The 22,974-nt window shown below is 43.1% G+C and overlaps 1 protein-coding gene across 1 annotated transcript in view; it reads right to left on the reverse strand.

Moving 5' to 3' along the window:
- The window catches only part of LOC129836275 (collagen alpha-1(XIII) chain-like), a 107,701-nt gene that overhangs the window by 33,578 nt on the left and 51,149 nt on the right, over positions 1 to 22,974 (reverse strand). The window contains exons 5-11 of the mRNA XM_055902213.1: positions 17,262 to 17,288; positions 13,527 to 13,562; positions 10,645 to 10,671; positions 6,248 to 6,298; positions 1,839 to 1,874; positions 1,012 to 1,038; positions 697 to 723 (exon numbers count right to left, since the gene is read on the reverse strand). Of these exons, the coding sequence (XP_055758188.1) occupies positions 697 to 723; positions 1,012 to 1,038; positions 1,839 to 1,874; positions 6,248 to 6,298; positions 10,645 to 10,671; positions 13,527 to 13,562; positions 17,262 to 17,288 (231 nt within the window). The remainder of the gene's footprint in view (positions 1 to 696; positions 724 to 1,011; positions 1,039 to 1,838; positions 1,875 to 6,247; positions 6,299 to 10,644; positions 10,672 to 13,526; positions 13,563 to 17,261; positions 17,289 to 22,974) is intronic.

The raw sequence follows: 22,974 nt of genomic DNA on the forward strand, positions 1-22,974 counted from the left end.
CTGACACTTCAGTGGAGAAATGTGTATGTCTCTGAAGCCTAAATAAGTCATTTTTGAGTGATCCTTTTGGAGAGGAGATTTTTATGGTTTGCCTTTTATGCACCAATTGATGGTTTCTGTGGTCTGCCTGTTTTATTTGTGGTTCTTTTATACTGTATATTTAGAGATGCATTTAAGTGTTTCCCAAGAATTTGACTCTCGAAGAATTGGAATCACCATATGCATGAAATGCACAAGTCAAACGATTGTTTGCCTTTGCTCCTTTGTGCTTTATCTCGGTCAGTTTTACCTCCAGTCTGATTGAGAACCCGAGAGTGGATTACAGCTGAAAACCCCATCTAGTTAAATACGGCCAGACATTCTCCCTGTCACTTAAAACAGGCAGCCCACTGCTATCCCATTACTCTCCCCCCAAAATATCAGGCCACAACAGTGTTTTCCCAATGGATTTAGTGGCTACACTTAGGGCACAAGGTAAACAACCTGCTATGAGGTTCACCTGGATAACAAATGGTGCTTAAGCAGAATTTACCGACGTGCACGTTGATGGTGATCACATTCGTAAGGCATTCAAAACGCATAAAGACCGTGTTTGTGTCCTTTGGGAGTACAGGAGTGTATCTCTACACCACAGACTGCAAAAGGCCTACACTGTTTCACATCAACTGCAGAACTGTGTTGTAAAACGATGCTTACCAAGTCTCCTTTCAAGCCATTCTGCCCCTGTGTGAGCATAAAAGAGTGAATGCATGTGGTAAAATAATCAAATCGATTTCTACAGCTCCGTCTCTTTGAATTTCTCGGGGAAACTTTTTTGAGATATAAATAACACTATTACCTCCGTCCTATAATAACAATTATGAAACTAATAGAGATTTTATTTCAATAATGACCCTAATCATTATTAACTTAATTATCCTCGTCATCATCATAAGGTGGTGGATTCTAGGCTCTTAAAGTACTTCAATTACTCAATTATTCAACATTTGTCAGAAATGGGGCGAAACTCACGGGCTTGCCGTCCAACCCAATCGGACCCTAGGATCAAAAAAGAGGGGAAGACATTTCAACGCAGGTTATAAGCAGTTATAACGCACATGGCTACACAGACCATGGCACTGACATGAACCTACTTATGGAAGGGAAGAGAGGTATTTCCAGGTCAAGAAAAAATGGACAATAGAGCATGTTTTGTTTTCAAACTTGACACAAAATTAAAAACAAGCACGTTAAAACGTAGAGAGCTCGGAACTACAAGGTTCTGCATTTTTGTCAAAATAGAGTTATTGACATAGCCTTGGTATGTTCAATATTCTCTACCTATATATTCCTCTAAACACCCCAATTCATGTTGATAAGTTCAAAATAACACAACAGAAAAATTGCTGACACCATTCAAACCAATGAGGCTTCGGAACTTTAAAGCCAATTATATCAGAACCATCTTTTTGCAGATAGAACCGTATAGTCCTAAGCTCTCGACATAAAGAGCAAGCTTTGCTATTGGACATGGTGCTATTCCTGATTAGGAGGCATAAAGGAGACAGTAGACTGGCTGTAGATTTGAATAAAACAAGACCAATAATCAAGGCACTTATGCACTTAACCAGCCAGGGAATCTCGGTTAACCCAAAAGTAAAATCTCAAGTAATTTGGTCAACTTCGTGTTTACGCTGAATCTGCTCACAGGAGATTACCAGCCAGGAAACATCTTACTTCTAACGTTTTGACATTTGGGAGCTTCGACTATATAATAAAGCTCCACTTGCAAAATAGTAACCTAACATTAAAACACAGATTATAAAGCCTTAAAGACTGGGGAAGCTGCAAAGTCTTACCGGGAAGCCTGGGAAGCCTCTTGTTCCTGGCTGTCCCTAAAGTGAATCAGAAATAGATGTTGAGTTAGAGGGATTTGTTTTCTGCTGGAAGATTGAGGTGAAAATCTGGTGAAAGAGGGTCAGCGTGAGAGGGTGCCATTTTTCTCTTCCATAGTAATACATTTGGGCAGAGCTGTAATTGACCTTGACAGGGGGAGTGCTACCGCAGACTACCGGGAGAGCCTCCTGTGGGAGTTGTGGAGGGAAAACCAACTGACTCTCAAAACAAAAGGAATAAGAGGGAGAAACCCAACACTGAAAAGTCTTAGAATAATGAAAGAAACAAAGGATGGCGCTTTCTGATCGAATCAAGACCGACTGCGAAAGAGAAAAAGCCAAACAAACTGAATTAGTAAATGTCAATAATGATTCATGAAAATGCTTGGTTGAAGACATTCTGCACTAGCTGTGGATATACTACCCGGCCTGTGGGACTAGAGGAAGCCATTCAATATCCCAAGAAAAAGAGTGAGTAAAGACAAGCAGTAAAGACAAACTGGGAGAAAATTACAAAGAAGAGGTGAACTTTCCTAATGAAACAGATTATATGTCTGAGACCAGACTAGTTATATGAGGCTATGCATGTTTTTCCTCCAAAAGGGATTGTCTGTTTTGGAAAGACAGTGAAGGACATGGCTTATTACATGCTTTGCACATGAACCTTACAGACAATCTAGAACACTGATAAAAAAAACAATTCACAATATGGGAGAAAAAAAATTGCAATCTTGCTGTTGTTCTGTGCTTGAACTTGCAAAAAGTGTTGAGCTGTATGTATGGTCAACTGACTTCATCATTGGTTTATCAAGAGTAACCTATCACATCTAGTTGTATTTATTCATCCTGGTGCTTTTCATTGACTATAGCTCAGCATTCAACACCACAGTACCCTCCAAGCTCATCAATGAGCTCAGGGCCCCGGTTCTGAACCCCTCCCTGTGCAACTGGGTCCTAGACTATCTGATGGACTGACTCCAGTTGATGAAGGTAGGCAACAACACCTCCGCTACGCTGATCCTCAACACAGGGCCCCACAAGTGTATGTGCTCAGCTCCCTCCTGTACTCTCTGTTCACCCATGACTGCGTGGCTATGCACTTCTCCAACTCAATCATCAAGTTTGCAGACGACACAACAGTGGTGGGCCTGATTACCAACAACGACGAGACAGCCTACAGGGAGGACATGAGAGCCCTTGCAGAGGAAAATAACATCTCGCTCAACAAAACGAAAGAGCTGATTTTGGACTACAGGAAACAGCAGAGAGAGCACGCCCCCATCCACATTGATGGGGCCGCAGGGGAGAGGGTCAAAAGATTCAACTTCACTGAGGACCTGAAATGGTCACTCCACACTGTGGTGAAGAAGGCGCACAAGCAAACTCTCACAAACTTCTACAGCTGCACCATCGAGAGCATTCTGTTGGGTTGTATCACAGCCTGGTACGGCAACTGCATCGGCCACAACCGCAGGGCTCTCCAGAGGGTGATGCAGTTAGCCTAACGCATCACCAAGGGCACACTGCCTGCCCTCTAGGACATCTAAGGCAGCTGGCATCACATGAAGGCCAAGCAAATACAATTTGATTTGAAGATCATCAAGGACCTCAACTACCCGATCCACGGCCTGTTCCCCATGCTACCATGTAGAAGGCGGGGACAGTACAGGTTCATCAAAGCTGGTACCGAGAGACTGAAAAATAGCTTCCATCTCCAGACCATCAGACTGTTAAGTTAAACAGTCATCACTACCCGTCACCCACCCGGTACTCTACTCTGCACCTTAGAGACTGCTGTCCTACGTACATACGAGTCATTGAACACGGCTCACTTTAAAAATATTACATAATGTTTATTGTTCTGAAATCATTTCTGTAGTTAGAAACAGATACAATTAGCAGTCCTACAACATTATTTTGATCTCTGGGACAGCGAAGAATTTTCTCTTCTTTTGGCTCTATGCTTCAAAACTTTGAAATTGAAATCAAGCAATGACTACGAGGTTAAAGTGCGGACTGTCAGCTTTCATTTGCGTGTATTTTGAACCATATCATGTGAACCGTTTAGAAATTATAGCACTTTTTGCACATAGTCCCCCCATTTTAGGTGAGCAAAAGTATTGGGACAAATTCACTTATATGTGTATAAAGTAGTAAAAAGTTAAGTATTTGGTCCCATATTCCTTGCACACAATGACTACATCCAACTTGTGATTCTACACATTTGTTGGATGCTGTTTGTTTTGGTTGTGTTTCAGATTATTTTGTGTCCAATAGAAATGAATGGTAAATAATGTATTGTGTCATTTTGGAGTCACCTTTATTGTAAATAAGACTATAATATGTTTTTAAACACTTCTACATTAATGTGGATGCCACCATGACTAAGGATAGTCCTGAATGAATCGTGAATAATGATGAGTCAGAAAGTTACAGACGCACAAATATCATTCCCACCCAAAAAGTATGTTATTGTAATGCTGAGAGGTTAGCATGTCTTTGGGGTATGACATATGTGCGTCTGTAAGTATCTGATTCGTCATTATTCACAATTAATTCAGGACTATCCGTAATCATGGTGCCATCCACAGTAAACTAAAATGGGGGGACTATGTACAAAAAGCACTGTAATTTCTAAACGGCTCAACCAATATGGATGAAAATACCTTCAAATTAAAGCTGACAGTTTGCATTTTAACCTTATCATCATTGCATCCCAATCAAAAGTGCTGGAGTACAGAGCCAATACAAATATGTCACTGTTCCAATACTTTGTAGCTCACTGTACATTTTGTATTCTTGACATAGCTCATCCTACATATCTACTGCTGTGCATACCTTTTTCTTACTTATTTATTGTCCATACTGTCTATACACACACCACAGATTTATATTCAGGACTCTGATATTTCTTAATTTTTTGTTCCTGCATAATATTTTCTTCTTTTAAAACTTTCTTGGGATTATTTGTGTTTCAGTATTGTACTGTTAGACATTTCCTGCACTATTGGAGCTAGAAATGCAAGCTTTTTGCTGCGCCTTTAACATCTGCTCATCTGTGTACGCGACAAATAAACTTTGATTTTATTTGATTTAGTAAGGATACAGCTACTGAGATTACACATTTGATTTAACTTTGAGGGCGAATTCCACATGTGGACAACATATCTTAACATACGCTACGGTAGAATGCGATCACATTCTGACCATTCTGATTGGTCCCAGAAACCAATGAGTTGGGCCAGAACCAGCCTACTTGACGATGTTGTCAACTTTGATACTCCGATTGGTTACAGACGAACCAATCGCGAATGAGTTTGTTTTGTACAACGCCGCTCATTTTGAAGTCACAAAAACAACTTCTAGGATGGCAGTTTCAGACTGAAGTTTCAGTAGTTTCAGACTTCGCCACCAAATCCACTCCCTCTCCCTTTCCTAAGGCCAAGAGTGAGTCTCTCATATCGACCTCACCTGCTATGGGAAATCACCCTCTAAGTACTCTTGCTTGACTGGTTCTCTGTGTACTCCTTCACTCTCCTGCTGTGCTTCACTTCCTCTGTAGCCTGGTGTTCATTAGAAATGCCTTATTACCGGCCAGGGTAGTGGGCACACAGGTATGTAGCTAATTGTCAATTGGGAAAACAGATGTCTGGTCCTCCTGAGTAGCCAGTTTATTGGCTCTACAACAAGGTACTGTAACCCCGCAGTCCAGAAACCATGTGCGGAACAAGAAAACCTCAAAATAAAACATGTCCAATTCTTCACAGCATAATCAAAAAGGAAATTGCACAACTGAGGTCCAACACAGTAACCCTTTTGTCTGTCTACTAATAAAAAATAAGAGAAATGGAGAAGAAAGGAGTTGAATCAGGATAAAGTCTTATTTTATCTCACGAACATCAATTATTTAATACAATAGGGACCATTGGGTTCTGGTGTCTGGAATACTTTTAAAGATTTAGGAATGTTTTCACTTCTCATGCTGAGGAAACACGAAATGATCCAGAATACAGCCAAATCGAAGCTCTGGCTTCCTCAGAAAATGCCAAAGTACTCTCAAACAACCTGTAATTATCAGTCTTCAATCTCCATTAGCTCTGTGGTGGACAAGCTCAAGAACTTGTTCTGGAAAGTCCTGACAGGCAAACGTAGAATCTCTGGTATTTGTGCTACAGTATGTGGTCATGAGTATGGGGCTCACAATATATATTATTCTAGAACTCTTGATGTTGACAAATTCATGGCATTACAATCATGCCAGGCTTATTCAGAGTGGCAGGTCATGAGTCATTGAAGTGAAGACTTAAAGCAGCAGTGAACAGTACAGGTCATGCACAGTATTATTAGTTGTAGGAAGAAGTGATGACACTTACAGGAGGTCCTCGTGGCCCAATGATGGACAGGCCTGGCTCCCCTGGCGCTCCCTATGGACAGATAGACAGACAGTGAGAAGATGCACCAACAGTGGAACAAAATAATACCTCTCTCAAAGTCTTAGCCAGCTCACCAGATGTTCTCCTTAGAAATTCTGTATAATATGTACAACACTCCACATGAATACAATGGTAAATTAGGAAAATGATTTCAAAAATACCATCTGTAACACATATAGCAAGTCTAGTTCCTACACACACTTCATCTTTCCCACATTTTAAGCAAACAAGCCTAAGAGCAAAAGTGTTCTTATTTCTATACATTTTCAGCAAAGTCAAAAGTTCTCATTTCAGAGCCATACTTTAAACCTTGACAGCAGTGCTCAGTGGGTCAGCAGCACTGCTGTAAAAACATGGGGAAACCCTCTGGGCTCCTTTGGCACAAAGTGGGTGATTTGCACAGTGTCAGCCCCATCCATACAGACCTACGAACCCTTCCAGCAAAATATCAGAACCCATTGGGGCCAGACAGGGCCTGCTCGGGTTTCCAGCACTTTCCCTAATTAGCATTCTCCCCAGAAACCTTATCACTGGGACATCTTTGATAGCCCAACCAGCCGTCATAAACGCAGGTGATTTTAACGTTTCTCAACAAATGCCTACTGGGGAGGGGAGGAATTTGTTTTCACACTCTGGTTAGGTGGGTTTGTCGCCTCGCAGCGCTACTGAAGAGGAAGGATTGATGGTGCCTGTGCCTCACAGTGGCCAAAAGGCAAACCACTAAGAAAAATGGTTTGCTACAGTGCAGAGGTCTACAGTTACTCCCATCGTACAGAGATTCACCAAACTGGACAAATTAACATCTACATACAGTGCATTCGGAAAGGATTTAGACCCCTTGACTTTTTCCACATTTTGTTACGTTACAGCATTATTATTTATTAAATACATTTTGTTCCTCATCAATCTACACACAATACCCCATAATGACAAACTGAAGAGAAAAAAAAGTGAAATGATTGCAAATTTATAACAAATAAAAAACTGAAATACCTTATTTACATAATTATTCAGACCCTTTGCTATGACACTCGAAATTGAGCTCAGGTGCGTCCTGTTTCCATTGATCAGCCTTGAGCTGTTTCTACAACTTGATTGGAGTCCACCTGTGGTAAATTCAATTGATTGGACATTTTTTGGAAAGGCACACACCTGTCTATATAAGATCCAACAGTTGACAGTGCATGTCAGGGCAAAAACCAAGCCATGAGGTCGAAGGAATTCTCCGTAGAGCTCTGAGACAGGATTGTGTCGCGGCACAGATCTGGGGAAGGGTACCAAAAAAGTTCTGCAGCATTAATGGTCCCCATGAACACAGTGACCTCCATCATTCTTAAATGGAAGAAGTTTGGAACCACCAAGACTCTTCCTAGAGCTGGTCGCCCGGCCAAACTGAGCAATCGGGGGAGAAGGGCCTTGGTCAGGGAGGTGAGCTTCCGAGTTCCTCTGTGGAGATGGGGGAACCTTCCAGAACGACAACCATCTCTGCAGCACTCCACCAATCTGCAGCACTCCACCAATCAGGCCTTTATGGTAGAGTGGCCAGACGGATGCCACTCCTCAGTAAAAGACACATGACATCCCACTTGGAGTTTGCCAAAAGGCACTTAAAGGACTCTCAGATCATGAGAAAAAAAAAGATTCTCTGGTCTGATGAAACCAAGATTGAATTCTTTGGCCTGAATGCCAAGTCTGGAGGAAACCTGGCACTATCCCTACGGTGAAGCATGTTGGTGGCAGCATCATGCTGTGGGGATGTTTTTCAGCTGCAGGGACTGGGAGACTAGTCAGGATCGAGGCAAAGATGAATGGAGCAAAGTACAGAGAAATCCTTGCAGTAACGCTCCAAATCCAACCTGACAGAGCTTGAGAAGATCTGCAGAGAAGAATGGGAGAAACTCCCCAAATACAGATGTGCCAAGCTTGTAGTGTCATACCCAAGAACACTCGAGGCTGTAATCTCTGCCAAAGGTGCTTCAAAAAAGTACTGAGTAAAGGGTCTAAATACTTATGTAAATGTGATATTTCAGTTTTGCAAAAAAATCTAAAAAACTGTTTTTGCTTTGTCATTATGGGGTATTGTGTGTAGATTGATGAAGGGGGGAAATGATTTAATCCTTTTTAGAATAAGGCTGTAACGTAACAACACGTAACAACGTTACAGGGGGATACTTTCCGAATGCACTGTATCTTAGCTATGTCAAACTATACCAAACCCATTCCTCATTTATCAGTTTTTATCATTTATGAAGGGGCACCAAAGGTTGCATTCTGCAATGGGCCGTACTAAACTTCACAATAATGCTGTGGGGATGTTTTTCAGCTGTAGGGACTGGGAGACTAGTCAGGATCGAGGCAAAGATGAACGGAGCAAAGTACAGAGAGATCATTGATGAAAACCTGCTCCAGAGCGGTCAGGACCTCAGACTGGGGTGAATGTTCACCTTCCAACAGGACAACGACCCTAAGCACACAGCCAAGACAACGCAGGAGTGGCTTCGGGACAAGTCTCAATGTCCTTGTGTGGCCCAGCCAGAGCCTGGATTTGAACCCAATCAAACATCTCTGGAGAGACCTGAAAAATCGCTGTGCAGCGACGCTCCAAATCCAACCTGACAGAGCTTGAGAGGATTTGCAGAATAATGGGAGAAACTCCCCAAATTCAGGTGTGCCAAGCTTATAGCATCATAACCAAGAAGACTCAAGGCTGTAATCGCTGCCAAAGGTGCTTCAACAAAGTACTGAGTAAAGGGTCTGAATACTTATTTCAGTTTGTTTATTTCTACAAACCTGTTTTTGCTTTGTCATTATGGGGTATAGTGTGTAGATTGATGAGGGGAAAAAACATTGAATCCTTTTTAGAATACGGCTGTAATGTAACAAAATGTATGCCCTTCTAGAGCGGTCAGATTACTGGTGTTGGAAAGGGTCAACCTCAAGAGCCCCAAAATCACGACTAAGACCAGAAACCACCCCAAAAAAGTGCATACATTTACAGCCAAGGCCTATGAAACACCAAGGACAGAGACTGCCTTTGAGATTTCATTTCCTCCAATATGAAATCCTCCCATACCCATAAAGTCAGCCGCAAGTGGCCAAGTGGTTCTCTCTCTGCTTAACCAATTCATCATTGTTTTCCTTTTCTCTGGTATTTCTGCCAGTCACTTGCCTCATACATTACGACCCACCACCAAACCCACAGAACTCATTTGTTTTAAAGTTTTAAGAGAAGAATATAAAAGCTGCCCAGCCGGAGCTGGACTTTGCCAGTTCCCCTTGTGTTGGCTCTGTCTGTTCTGGAGAGGATGTTTTCATATTTAATTAAGCTCTTCAGCCAAGCCTCCCTGTCTAACCCCTGTGTTTCCTCATCCTCTCTCCTGGTACTCAGAGTTAACCACACACAGAGGGAAATGGACCACAATATTACACTCCTAAAACAATTGGTGCAGAGAAATATGAGGAAAGCCATTGGATTGTTTTGGACCCAGATCTGTTGAGACCTCCCAAAGCCAGTGCCGTTGTCTGGTTCTCCGTTTAACGTCTTGGTGGTCACATTAGTCTACCCATAACTCCTGAGGCTCTCCGCCGGCAGGCAGACTGGCTGAGCCATATTGGAGTTGTTTGGCTAGCTTGCTACTCTCTACAGCACGACAGTTAAGAATGCAGCGCATGTTTCTCCTCTAGCCGCACACTCAACTCTGCACATCACAAATCACCTCAAGTTTGATGAAAGTGAATCAAAGCGGTTGCTTTGTGGATAAATCTGATCGCTTTTGCAACTGTGGCCATTTAGTGGACTAGAAACGGCCGCATGGTCAGATTACTATTGGCCATCCGAGGGAGTGAACACATATTGAGATCTTCGAGATGGAAAGAAGATGACATGGTGATGCAATGCACCACCACCAACGCAGATTTGTCATCATTGTATATAATTCCAAGTCGTCGGGTTCTGAAACCTATAGTGGAATCTGCTTATACCATGATCTCCATAAAAGTCATAAACGTTCTAGAGGGAGCCTTAAGTTAGAACTCTGAGACTCTTATGTGACAATTCTTTGCTATTCTATTTCATTGAAAGAAAAAAACACAGGTAATCCAACCAGGGTGGGAAATGGTATTCAGAATGTGACCCTAACGCCCTTTAAAAATACAGACCTAGGGCCCTTGAAATAAATCAACTACAACCTCCATACACTACTGTACATTGAACAAGTGTGTGCTTTTAACCACCACCAGCACCACCACCCACTAAGACTGCTGAAGCCTCTCTCCCTGCCTTCTCTCCTGCAGGCTTTGGAGGGTGGCTGTTCCAACAGATGTCCCTATAGACTTACCTTCTCCCCTGCGTATCCTTTTAACCCCTGGTCAGTCACAGCCGACACAGTCGCATGCAAAGTGTGAAGGAGGAGAGAGACACAGAGAGAGAGGAACCGGGGTTAGACAGGCACAGAGAGACACAGGGCATGCATCAGCCTCAGAAGTGGTCACAGGGAGAGGAAGGGAAGGGAATGGGGGGTGGGGAGAGGAGGCTGGGCTGGGCTGAAGTTTAGGGCCACGGGGAGCTGTCTGGTGTCGAGACGTACATTCTCACAGAAGTAGTAGTGAGTGAAGGGAGGGGAGAGGCAGTGAGCCTGGGAGCGAGGGATAGGCCAGAAAAAAGGACTTCCTTTGAGGAGGCGCTTGAGGACCACAAAGTAGTTTAACTCCTCTACACTGTGTGAAATATTGTGTACTCTGCATGGGCCTCACAGTTGGAGCGACACTGTAGAACGCCCCACGTTGGGGAAGGAGGGAGTGTTTTTAAAGCCAGAATTTCAAGCCCACAAACCGGAGTCGGATTTGTGAAAATTCACTTCCAGTATGATGACTGAGCAAAACAGAGAGAGCCGAGGTGCTGGTATCTATCTATATGTTGCGGTGGTAGAATTGCCTTGAAATATGGCCATATCCAAAATACACACATCTAAATAAATGAGAAAACTAAAAGTGTGCATGCAACATGTCAGCGCAACCTGTTTTCCTCATCTTTAAATAAAGAATGTGTGCATGTAAAGTCTCCAGGCAATTCCAAATCCGGTAAACAAGTAGCATTTGATTTGAACATTTCCCTTAAGGTGTTCTGAAAACTACAAAATACACATGGAATCACAAAAACATGTGAATATATTCAGTATCAAGCCAAAAAAAGAAACAGATTTTAAATATGGGGAAGTTGTGTTTCTAAAATAAAAATAAAATAAAAAATGTCTGATAAACAATTGGCCTAAAACAAAATCATTGTGTTCTAATGAATTTATGAAACAATTGAAAGCTACAAGTGTGAAAGAGGGTGGGAGGGGAGGGGCGAGTAATGGAATAATGGATGATTTTCCGATCGGGGCCTTTTTGATATTTCTAAGACTTTTCAGTGATTTGGCATGTTTGTATGCAACTACTGTAACAATATCAGCTCCATGAACATGATACAAGGTCTGTTAAATGGCTTTAAAAGCAGTCATAGGCATTTATGACATGACGCTTTAAAAGCAGGTCACGTCCACACACACTATAAGTGCAAATATTAGGTGATATGAGCAACTTATAAATGCCATTACTGTATTAAGAGCCTTGTTTGTGAAGTTGAATTGTCAGCATCATGCAAACATGCCAAGTTACAGTACAACTAGTGTACATGCAGTGCATTTGGAAAGTATTCCGACCCCTTCCCTTTTTACATATTTTGATACCTTTAAGCCTTATTCTAAAATGGATTCAACACAAACAAAATCATCCTCAATCTACACACAATACACCATAATGACAAAGCAAAAACAGGTTTCAGACATTTTTGGCATATTTATATATTTTTTAAAAACAGAAATACCTTTTTTACATATATGTTCAAACCCTTTGCTATGAGACCCGAAATTGAGCTCCGAGATAGGATTGTGTCGAGGCACAGATCTGGGGAAGGGTACCAAAAAAGTTCTGCAGCATTAATGGTCCCCAAGAACACAGTGGCCTCCATCATTCTTAAATGGAAGAAGTTTGGAACCACCAACACTATTCCTAGAGCTGGCCACCCGGCCAAACTGAGCAGTAGGGGGAGAAGGGCCTTGGTCAGGGAGGTGAACAACAACTCAATGGTCACTCTGACAGAACTCCAAAGTTCCTCTGAGGAGATGGGAGGACAACCATCTCTGCAGCACTCCACCAATCAGGCCTTTATGGTAGAGTGGCCAGACAGATGCCACTCCTCAGTAAAAGACACATGACATCCCACTTGGAGTTTGCCAAAAGGCACTTAAAGGACTCTCAGATCATGAGAAAAAAAGATTCTCTGGTCTGATGAACCAAGATTGAACTCTTTGGCCTGAATGCAAAGCGTCACGTCTGGAGGAAACCTGGCACTATCCCTACGGTGAAGCATGTCGGTGGCAGCATCATGCTGTGGGGATGTTTTTCAGCTGCAGGGACTGGGAGACTAGTCAGGATAGAGGCAAAGATGAATGGAGCAAAGTACAGAGAGATCCTTGCAGCAACGCTCCAAATCCAACCTGACAGAGCTTGAGAAGATCTGCAGAGAAGAATGGGAGAAACTCCCTAAATACAGATGTGCCAAGCTTGTAGTGTCATACCCAAGAACACTCGAGGCTGTAATCTCTGCCAAAGGTGCTTCAACAAAGTACTGAGTAAAGGGTCTAAATACTTATGTAAATGTGATATTTCAGTTTTGCAAAAAAATCTAAAAAACTGTTTTTGCTTTGTCATTATGGGGTATTGTGTGTAGATTGATGAAGGTGGGAAATTATTTAATCCTTTTTAGAATAAGGCTGTAACGTAACAACGTAACAACACGTAACAACACGTAACAACGTTACAGGGGAATACTTTCCGAACGCACTGTATCTTTAGCTATGTCAAACTATACCAAACCCATTCCTCATTTATCAGTTTTTATCATTTATGAAGGGGCACCAAAGGTTGCATTCTGCAATGGGCCGTACTAAACTTCACAATAATTACATATGCATATATTAAACAATATATGAATTAACAAAGAATGTCAGAAAAATCTTTATCTGGTCATAACCTGAACATTGGTGCCATTTCTCTTCAGTCTTTTCTTTAAAATGTTGAAGACATGCTACTCAAGTGATTACTCAAGCGTCCTCTATTTGGTCAAAGTCCCTTTGTTTCTACACACTACTCGGTTGCACATTCTCATGTCACTCACCAATCTTCCAGGAATTCCCATTGTTCCTTTGTCACCCTAATAAGCAACGCAAAGTCAAGAGGAAAAGGGGTAAACAATTATGAGACGCTCCAGCACTACTACAATCACAGCCAACAGGTTAACTTACAATGAGCTTTCATTCTGTCATGCCCTCAAAATGTAATATTATGCTGTTTCCAGCAAACACAGATTACAGTATGTATTTGTGTTGAAGTTGATGGCAGACGGTCAGGCTCTGTAGGTCAACTCTGATAAAGTCAAGCCTCTGTGGAGCTGTGGAACTATTCCTAAACATGATGGTAGGATGAGCAGTTCTGATGCAGCCATGCCCAGAAGTGTAGGTTCCCTCAAGGCCCATGGCTAGCTACAGTATGCCAGGCCTTGAAAGAAGTCAGTGCAGCAGGGAACAAATGGAGGTCAGAGAACAAGCCTCATCAGGGATTATTTGAAACAAATGTTTTAAAAAGGTAACTACCTAATATACTGTATTAATTTCACTTAATACTTACACATCAGATACTTGTCAGAGATTAGATTTGCCAGCTGACCACAATTAACAGTGACATTCCCTATGTGACAACTAAAGAACTCTAGTTCCTCATGTATAATTAAATAAATTGCTGGAACATATTGCCCCGTTTTCTTATTTCGCCCATAGAGGGTTATAAGACATCTGGGTGGAAGTCATTAATACTGTATCATGTCTAATTTGGGACACATTGGGTTTAACAGCAATTTGTTTTGTTTGCAACACTGTAAACATCACCAGTGGACGTGACAGTCCATAATGACCTTCCTCCCCCAGGTCATGCCCTTGTCCATCTGCCGCGCATAACCTTTGTTCACACTCTTAAATTACCATAAACTCTGGACGCGCTGAAATGATTTATTATGCAAAGGTGTTCATTCCTAAAGCCTCTTAATAGGAGCAACTCGCCCTCTCACTCCCATGACAGGCATCCTGGAGTAGGCTGGCGATGACAGCTTTTTGACGACTCACTCCGATGACGTGTTACGGAAACAAGTTCCAGGTTGGGGCCAGCCCCATAAGTCATCACAACGCAACATGTGCTGGATACCTGAATCTGTGAGGGGTGTTGGGTGGAGAGGCCTGGGTTGAACTTCCACTCTCGCAACACCCCCCCCCCCCCCCCCCCCCCCCCCCCCCCCCGCCCCCCCCCCCCCCCAAATATAGTATGGACCTAATTAATAACCCAACGTGGGTGTTCATCAATATCAAGCTGACTTTCTTTCAGTGTGTCCCACTCCTTAAAAAGGTGATGGCTATTTTGAGGAAATAAAGAGAGTGGTCTAATTACACAAAAACAAACAGCTACAGCTCGCTGTGATTAAAAACAATGATCCCCATACTGGAGCATTGCTATCAGGTCTCTAGAGATATGCTGGTTTAAGGCAGTGCTCTATATGCCCTGTCCAAGGTCCTGATTCAAGACACGGCCGTGCAATATCATAACTGCTCAAAATTCCCCCATATTCAATATAATGCCTTTATAAGGAGCAGAACGAGCAAAAGTGAGACAAACCATTTCCTATGGTCACTTAACGGTGCTTTCCCTTAAACTGTTGATTTCCGAGCATCAGAGGAACAGCCGGCTCTCTAACCTCTATCCCGCACAGGGCCAAGTCTGTTATTGTGCTAGGCAGCATTCCGAGAAATCTCAGACAGAAATCTGAACGCTTCCCACTCTATTACTCAATGTGTGTTCCTTCTATTGTTGAAGTCTTTTGCCCTAAAAAAAGATAAGAGTTGAAACGACCACTTTCTCTCCACACACCACCCCCTGTTCCCTATCTCTCTCTCCCTCTGCAGCGCCTGTCACTCCCAGTTTGGGATATAGAGTTGCTGGGGCTGCGGCAGTCTCAAATTCAGTGGTCCCTGACCACACTGCTGAACCCCCTCCGAACACACACACACCTCCCCCTACACCCACTCACACAGTACAGTCAGAATGCAGGACAGGAGGATTTACACAGGGCCTCAGTGGTGCAGTGTGGAGGCCTCTCAGGTGTATTAAAGGAAAAATCCACCCAAAAACTATCTTTTGGTATTTGTTTCATTAGTCCATTGTTGACATAGTCCCATTTTTTTTTGCTTGTCAGCAATCAAGTTTTCAAGATACAGTATGTAACTTTCAAAATACAGAAATCATCCCCGTATGATGTATGTTGCATCATATGACGCAAAACGCAGCATCAGATGATGCAAAATGCAACATACGGGGGATTTCTGTATTTTGAAAATCATATATCTTGAAAACTTGATTTCTGACAAGCAAAATATTCTGGAACTATACCCACAATGGACTAATGAAAAGATCGTTTTTGTGTGGACTTTTCCTTTAGCAAGAGTAATGAGACTCAGCTGGACTATAGCCTAGGGACCAGCACACTCTCAGTCTCCAGACTGACCGCAGTCATAACGGCTCCCCTCACCACCGCTAGCACGGCTTCTGCTTCAACATGCACACAACTCAGACCCCTGCATTACTTTAGATGAGGCGTGACTGAAGGAGGATGTATAGGGTTTCAAAGTATTATGATAGTAAACAAGCATCTTAATGTGATAATTATGTGAAGCTATTGTGAAATGTGCTAATAGATCACATGAATATACAGCAGGCTCCAAGTAGAAAAAAAAGTGAAGTGTAATTGTGACAGAACTGTATGGAGCTCACGTCCTTTGATTAATCACAAAAGGAAAAAGCGCTTAGAGTTCATACATCACACAAGGTGGTTTTGCGCTTTTGTTCAAAGCTCAAATCTGACATACAACACTATGGAAAAAGGGGAGAAATGACTGATTCGAATGCAGACAAGTTCCCTCTCCAAAACCACATCCTTCCCAAGAAGAGGAGAGAGCACTTCTGATATAATGACCAGTTCTTTGACAGCATCATCAATCAAAAAACCTGGAAGGGATCACATCTGAACTTTGACAAAACCTGTCAGCTAATCTCCCTTGAAAAGCTCGTCCTGTGAGCCGTCTATTCAACTTCAGACTGTTTTATGGGCCTGTTTCACCAGTGAGCCTGAAAGGACTGAGAAGGGTTCACAGGTTGGAGCTGGTAGCTGGGTCAAAGGTCAGATCTAAGATGGCCTCCTGTTGCCATGCTATGATGGAGACCATGTGGATTTGGCTGGTTGGGAGTTAGTCATGTTAGAGCTGGGTAACCAGGAAGCTGACAGCGACACAGTAAGCAAAGAGCTAGGCAAAAGAGGGTCTGAGGTGATACCAAAACTACAGTACTTATGTCTGGGACGCTCTGTGGAGGTCTCTCATTCTTATACAATTGGGTTTCTAATGGGCTGTTCATGAAAAGGGGCATAACCTTTTCAATGCAAATTATATGTCCAATCTAAATGTAGTAAAAGTAAAGACAACTGCAAATCTTATTGAATGCATTGTATGTCTACAAAGGTATTCAAACTCACACAAAGGAGTGTATAAACTGTGCATATAATGCACTCAGTCCCTCTGTTGAGCAGATATCTCCGAGGTATCTTAGCTGAGAAGTTGTCAATCACAGTAAATACAGATGGATTCATTTGAAGTCATCAAACTCCTGGGTTGATTGTCCTCTATGTGTGTTTTCCAATGATCATACATTGAATTTGGATATTATCCTGGGACAAAAACAACTTCTCACTAGAGCGATCAGAGAGATCTCAAAACACACAGACAGAACGAAAGACAGACAGTTAAAAGACAGTTACCGGAAAGCCTGATCGTCCGGGTGGACCCTGAAAAGGGGTGAGAGAAATGGATACAAAATAGAAAGTGAACTTGACATTATTACAGAAAAAGTTCACATCACACTGATCCAGGCCAGAATAAAATGGTCAAAAAAGACAATTGTTTTGGGACAGTTTTCTACAGTATTATGTCATTATTTAACTTTCTCATTGCAGAGTATTTGGATTTGATCTAATACTCTATTTAAAAAATGTGTTTTTCAGTGCTCATTGTATTTTGGCAGGTTCAGTTATAACAAGCAGCCATAAAAGAAAACAAAACACACCATTCCACCACAAAAGAAGAAACAAATCAAACAATACATCATTTCATTTGGTTTGATAGACCTAATTGATTTGAACCTGTTTAACTCTGAGCAGTTGTTTTGTTCAAAGTATCGGGTACGGTGAGTTAAACCCCCCGCCCCCCTCAAAAAGATAGTCAGAAAATAGAAAGTGACATATCATTTGAAAGCGACATCCTTTTCGAACAGTAATTGGTGACATATTTTATGTCAAACCTAGATTTTCAAATCTCTTATTCTCCAAAATGTAACACTTGAGGCTGCTATATCTCAGGCTCTGTAATAGTCACAGTGTGTCTGACACCGTTATCAGAATCCCACATTTCTTAACTTTCTAACAGTACTAAGCATGTGTTCGTAGGACTTTTTTAACTGAATTGTACTTTATGAGGGTAGTATACAATATCATGCATCATTTAAAGAGTTGAACAGGTTAAAGAGCTGATAACATGCTTATTTAAGTTGAGAATGAATCATAAACCATAGCAGTTGAAGTTTAAGGTATTCCTTATCTATAATATACTGTAGATTCTCATCAACATTAAAGAACATACCATAAAATCAATGCATTTCAATCAGCATGTAAATGCATGCCAAGACAGGTCTTGTAAGAAGGCATGCCATGGATTCATCTATGTACGTTCTTTATTCAGCTGGTGGCTAAGTTGAATGGAAGAAAGAAAATTCCCCTTAGGCTTAGCGTCTTGAACAACCAACAAAAGCCATAAGGATGTCCGATACAGCGTTCAATGTTGCCAAAGGAACATTTCCTCCAATATTGTGTGTTTTGTTTTCAGTGAGCTACGGAAACATAAATCAATAGCCCTTATGTCTGTGTTGTTTCAGCAAAGGACACAGCACTAATTACTGGTCGGACGGAACAGGAACCCTTGACATTTCCCAAAGCCACTGGCCATTGTTTGTCCACAGAGGAGTATGTCATCTCTATGGAGGAGTTCTAGGGCTTACAGACTGACATTTTGACTCTATTCTTCCCTGAAAAGCCAACAAGAGTCATGGCTGTGTCTGCTTCCTATACTGAGTGTGTGGGCCACTATTGGCCAACCGTTCCAGACAGGAAGTCATTCATCTTGCATCAACAATCCATCGAAAATCCTAAAGGGAAGATATGCTATCACACGCCCCATCTCCTCTCAGAATGTTATTTAATCTTCTTTAGTTAAGCAACATTTTATAGAACTGGGGAGTGAATCAAGTGGCTGCTGTTAGAAAGCCTAATGATTGGTGCTTCTGTGGAGCACCTTGCATGGTCCTGGAGGTCTGGGGCAGAGCTGAGGTGAGGTGCAGGGCCAGGTACTGAGTGAGAACACACTGCACATGGGTGTCTGTCTGCTTGCCTGCTACAGGGCCTCTAGGGGCCGTCTGCAGGGGTCAGGGGTGCCCTACCTCCGGAAGAAACCCCTCATTGGAATTATGCTGTAACCTGGCACATGTGGCTCCCATTTGGGCCGGGTGCTAGTGGACGAATGAGAGGGCCTCCGCTAGGGGCTTCCGTGGCCCCTGGGGCCTCTCTGTAACCTTAGTAGTGAGGGTTGAGGTGTGGGAGAGAGGTTTGGACTTCATTACTTCCCTCAGACACTGGCAGCAGCAGGATTTACTGTCGATCTGAAGCTGATTGTTATCTAACCATAAGGCTGCCAGAAAAGGCTAAAAAACGGGTCTGAAACAACAGGTCTGTTAGCAATTCAATTTCAACAATATGTTATTCTCAGACAAACGTACACTTTATAGTGGTCAACTGTGTGTGTTGAGCAATGCTGAACCTGAATCTGAGCTTGAGAACGGTGGAGCTTGGAGAGCTTTAAGCTGTTTAGTTTCATTTAAGTCTAACGGTGTTTCCCATCAACGCTGATTGTTTTAGTGTGTTAAACACACACGGCCACAGGGAGGGCAGGAGGCCAAGCCCCTGTGATGTGACCTATGAAAAATTATAGACTATTATGTTTTTAAAAGGGCCAAAGCCCTCGGTTTCGGGGAACAGGAAAGCACCAATTTCATGTCGTTTTACAGTTGCAATCACATGGGTAATTGTGTTAGCATAACATCCCAATTTGAATAGAGGCTAAGATTATTTATACAAATCGTCTGTCCTCAACTCCTCACTCAATTGTCAAAGGCCACAATATGGATGAGCGTGTTAAGAAAAGCTGAGGCGATTAATCAAACAGAGGACATTTCTTAAAATACCCTTTTCATATCTAAGCAGTGGTATAAAACTTAACTTGATAAAAAAAAAATCACAGTGCTATTCCTTATGTAAAAGTTCACTTGCAGGGTAAGTTCCGGGAGACCTGCGCAATTCTGGCTCTCGTGTATAGCTACTATATATACAAAAGTATGTGGACACCCTTTCAAATTAGTGGATTCGGCTTTCAATGTGGCACCGTCATAGGATGCCACCTTTCCAACAAGTCAGTTCATCAAATTTCTGCCCTGCTATAGCAGTCCCGGTCAACTGTAAGTGATGTTATTGTGAAGTGGAAACATCTAGGAGCAACAATGGCTCAGCCGCGAAGTGGTAGGCCACACAAGCTCACATAATGGGAATGATTAGTGCTGAAGCACGTAGTGTGTAAAAATCATCTGTCCTCAGTTGCAACACTCAACTATCGAGTTCCAAACTGCCTCTGTAAGCAACGTAAGCACAAGAACTGTTCGTCGGGAGCTTCATGAAATGGGTTTCCATGGCCGAGAAGCCACACACAAGCCTAAGATCACCATGCACAATGGCAAGCGTCGGGTGGGGTGGTGTAAAGCACGCCGCCATTGGACTCTGGAGCCGTGGAAAGCGTTCACTGGAGTGATGAATCACGCGTCACCATTTGGCAGTCCGACGGATTAACCTGGGTTTTTTCGGACGCCCGAAGAACGCTACCTGCCCGAATGCATAGTGCCAACTGTGCATTTTGGTGGAGGAGGAATAATGGTCTGGGGCTGTTTTTCATGGTTTGGACTAGGCCAGCAGCATACCACCCTGCATCCTGATGCTTGCTTTCCTCTGAAGCTAAGCAGGGTTAGTCCTGGTTGGTCCCTGGATGGGAGATCAGACGCTGCTGGAAGTGGTGTTGGGGGGCCAGACAGGAGGTACTCTTTCCTCTGGTCTAAAAAAAGTATCCCATTGCCCCAGGGCAATGATTGGGGACATTGCCCTGTATACGGTGCCGTCTATCGGATGGGATGTTAAACGGGTGTCCAGACTCTCTGTGTTCTCTAAAAGATCCCATGGCACTTATCATAAGAGTAGGGGTGTTAACCCTGGTGTCCTGGCTAAATTCCCAATATGGCCCTCATACCATCATGTCCACCTAATCATCCCCAGCTTCCAATTGGCTCATTCATCCCCTTTCCTCTCCCCCTTAGATCCAGTGAAGGGAAATTTTAACACTACAGGATTCTAGACAATTCTGTGCTTCCAACTTTGTGGAAACAGTTTGGGGAAGGCCCTTTCCTGTTTCAGCATGACAATGCCCCTGTGCACAAAGTGAGGTCCATACACAAATGGTTTGTTGAGATTGGTGTGGAAGAACTTGACTCGACTGCACAGAGCCCTAACCTCAACCCCATTGAAAACCTTTGGGAGGAATTGGAATTGGAACGCAGACTGCGAGCTAAGCCTAATCCCCCAGCATCAGCGCCCGACCTCACTAATGCTCATGGCTGAATGGAAGCAAGTCCACGCAGCAATGTTCCAACATCTAGTGGAAAGCCTTCCCAGAAGAGTGGAGGCTGTTGTAGCAGCAAAGGGGGGACCAACTCCATAATAATGCCCATGATTTTGGAATGAGATGTTCGACAAGCAGGTGTCCACATACTTTTGGTCATGTAGTGTAAGTGCTTCTTTATGTAATAGTATGAATAGCTAATGCATTTCAAGTGGAAAGGTTTAACACAAAAGTACATAATGGCACTTAACTTCCAAAACGATTCCAACCAGAACTCAAACTTCCACTAAATAATTTGGTATAAGTATAAGTGACAGCAATGCCTACCCAGTGAAATGTGCATCTACTGTATATCCTCATGCTATCAACTTCGTCATTATGTAATAGCTAACCATTAACTTTTCATCAAGTGTGCAACGCAGCCAACCTGATAGGAGTGTCTTCTTCCGGAACCCACAAACCCACTCCTCCCTGGCCTCCCTGGCTGTCTCTGGCTATACCTGGCCCTAGTCTGGATGTCCATCCCTGCCTGGCTGTCTCTGGCTATACCTGGCCCTAGTCTGGATGTCCATCCCTGCCTGGCTGTCTCTGGCTATACCTGGCCCTGGTCTGGATATCCATCCCTGCCTGGCTGTCTCTGGCTATACCTGGCCCTGGTCTGGATGTCCATCCCTGCCTGGCTGTCTCTGGCTATACCTGGCCCTGGTCTGGATGTCCATCCCTGCCTGGCTGTCTCTGGCTATACCTGGCCCTGGTCTGGATGTCCATCCCTGCCTGGCTGTCTCTGGCTATACCTGGCCCTGGTCTGGATGTCCATCCCTGCCTGGCTGTCTCTGGCTATACCTGGCCCTGGTCTGGATGTCCATCCCTGGATGTCCATCAATCACTGCCATGGCCCGAAGCTAGGCCACGACCTTCACCCTCTCTTAGCACCAGGTCGCAGCTGTGCCCAATTTTAACGCCCTGCCCAAGGTGTTCCATACTGCCCTCCCACAGAACCAGAAGGTTAGCTCTGAGATGCTATGCTAAGGCTGACATGGCTAAGGATCCCTGAGTACTGGCAGGATACAGGGGAGACAGGGAAGACGTGCTCTCAGACATCGGAAAGCTTCTTTGAGTTTTTCAAATAGAGGCATGATGGAGGAGTTTGGGAGTGGAAAACACGCCTGGGCTCCTGACTTCATAAGCACCGTTAAAGACTCCTCAGTGGTCCTATGATTCATATTTTCCAAGGAGTGACATAGTTAAAGGCCTAATAACATCCCCAATGCTATTCATAATGTCAAGTCCACTTGATATTTCACTGAGCCGAACCAGTGAAATGCTTAGCAGTCCTGATAATGTAATTACCGTGCACTAAAAGGAAGAGAGACTTCACATGTATATTTGAATAAGGATAACTGATTAACTTACGAACGCAAAGTTTTTCCACCCCACAAACAATGCAAGAAGGAGCAACTATAATGGCCACGTTTAAATAGTTGCCTTGATATGCTCAATGATATGCTTTGAAAATCATCATGTCACCACTCTTTACAAGCTCTCTGCTAACACACCGCACAGCAACACCAAAAGGGTGCATCCATGTAAGATGGGGGGGGGGTGCTATCAAACAGAGATTTCACTGGACGTTCAAGGACTTATCCATGGTACAAACACTCCCAAACACAAAAACAGTCACTTTACCACTCTCTGCATGGTCACACA

Source organism: Salvelinus fontinalis, chromosome 37 (genome assembly GCF_029448725.1).
Source record: "Salvelinus fontinalis isolate EN_2023a chromosome 37, ASM2944872v1, whole genome shotgun sequence".
Lineage (NCBI taxonomy): Eukaryota > Metazoa > Chordata > Actinopteri > Salmoniformes > Salmonidae > Salvelinus > Salvelinus fontinalis.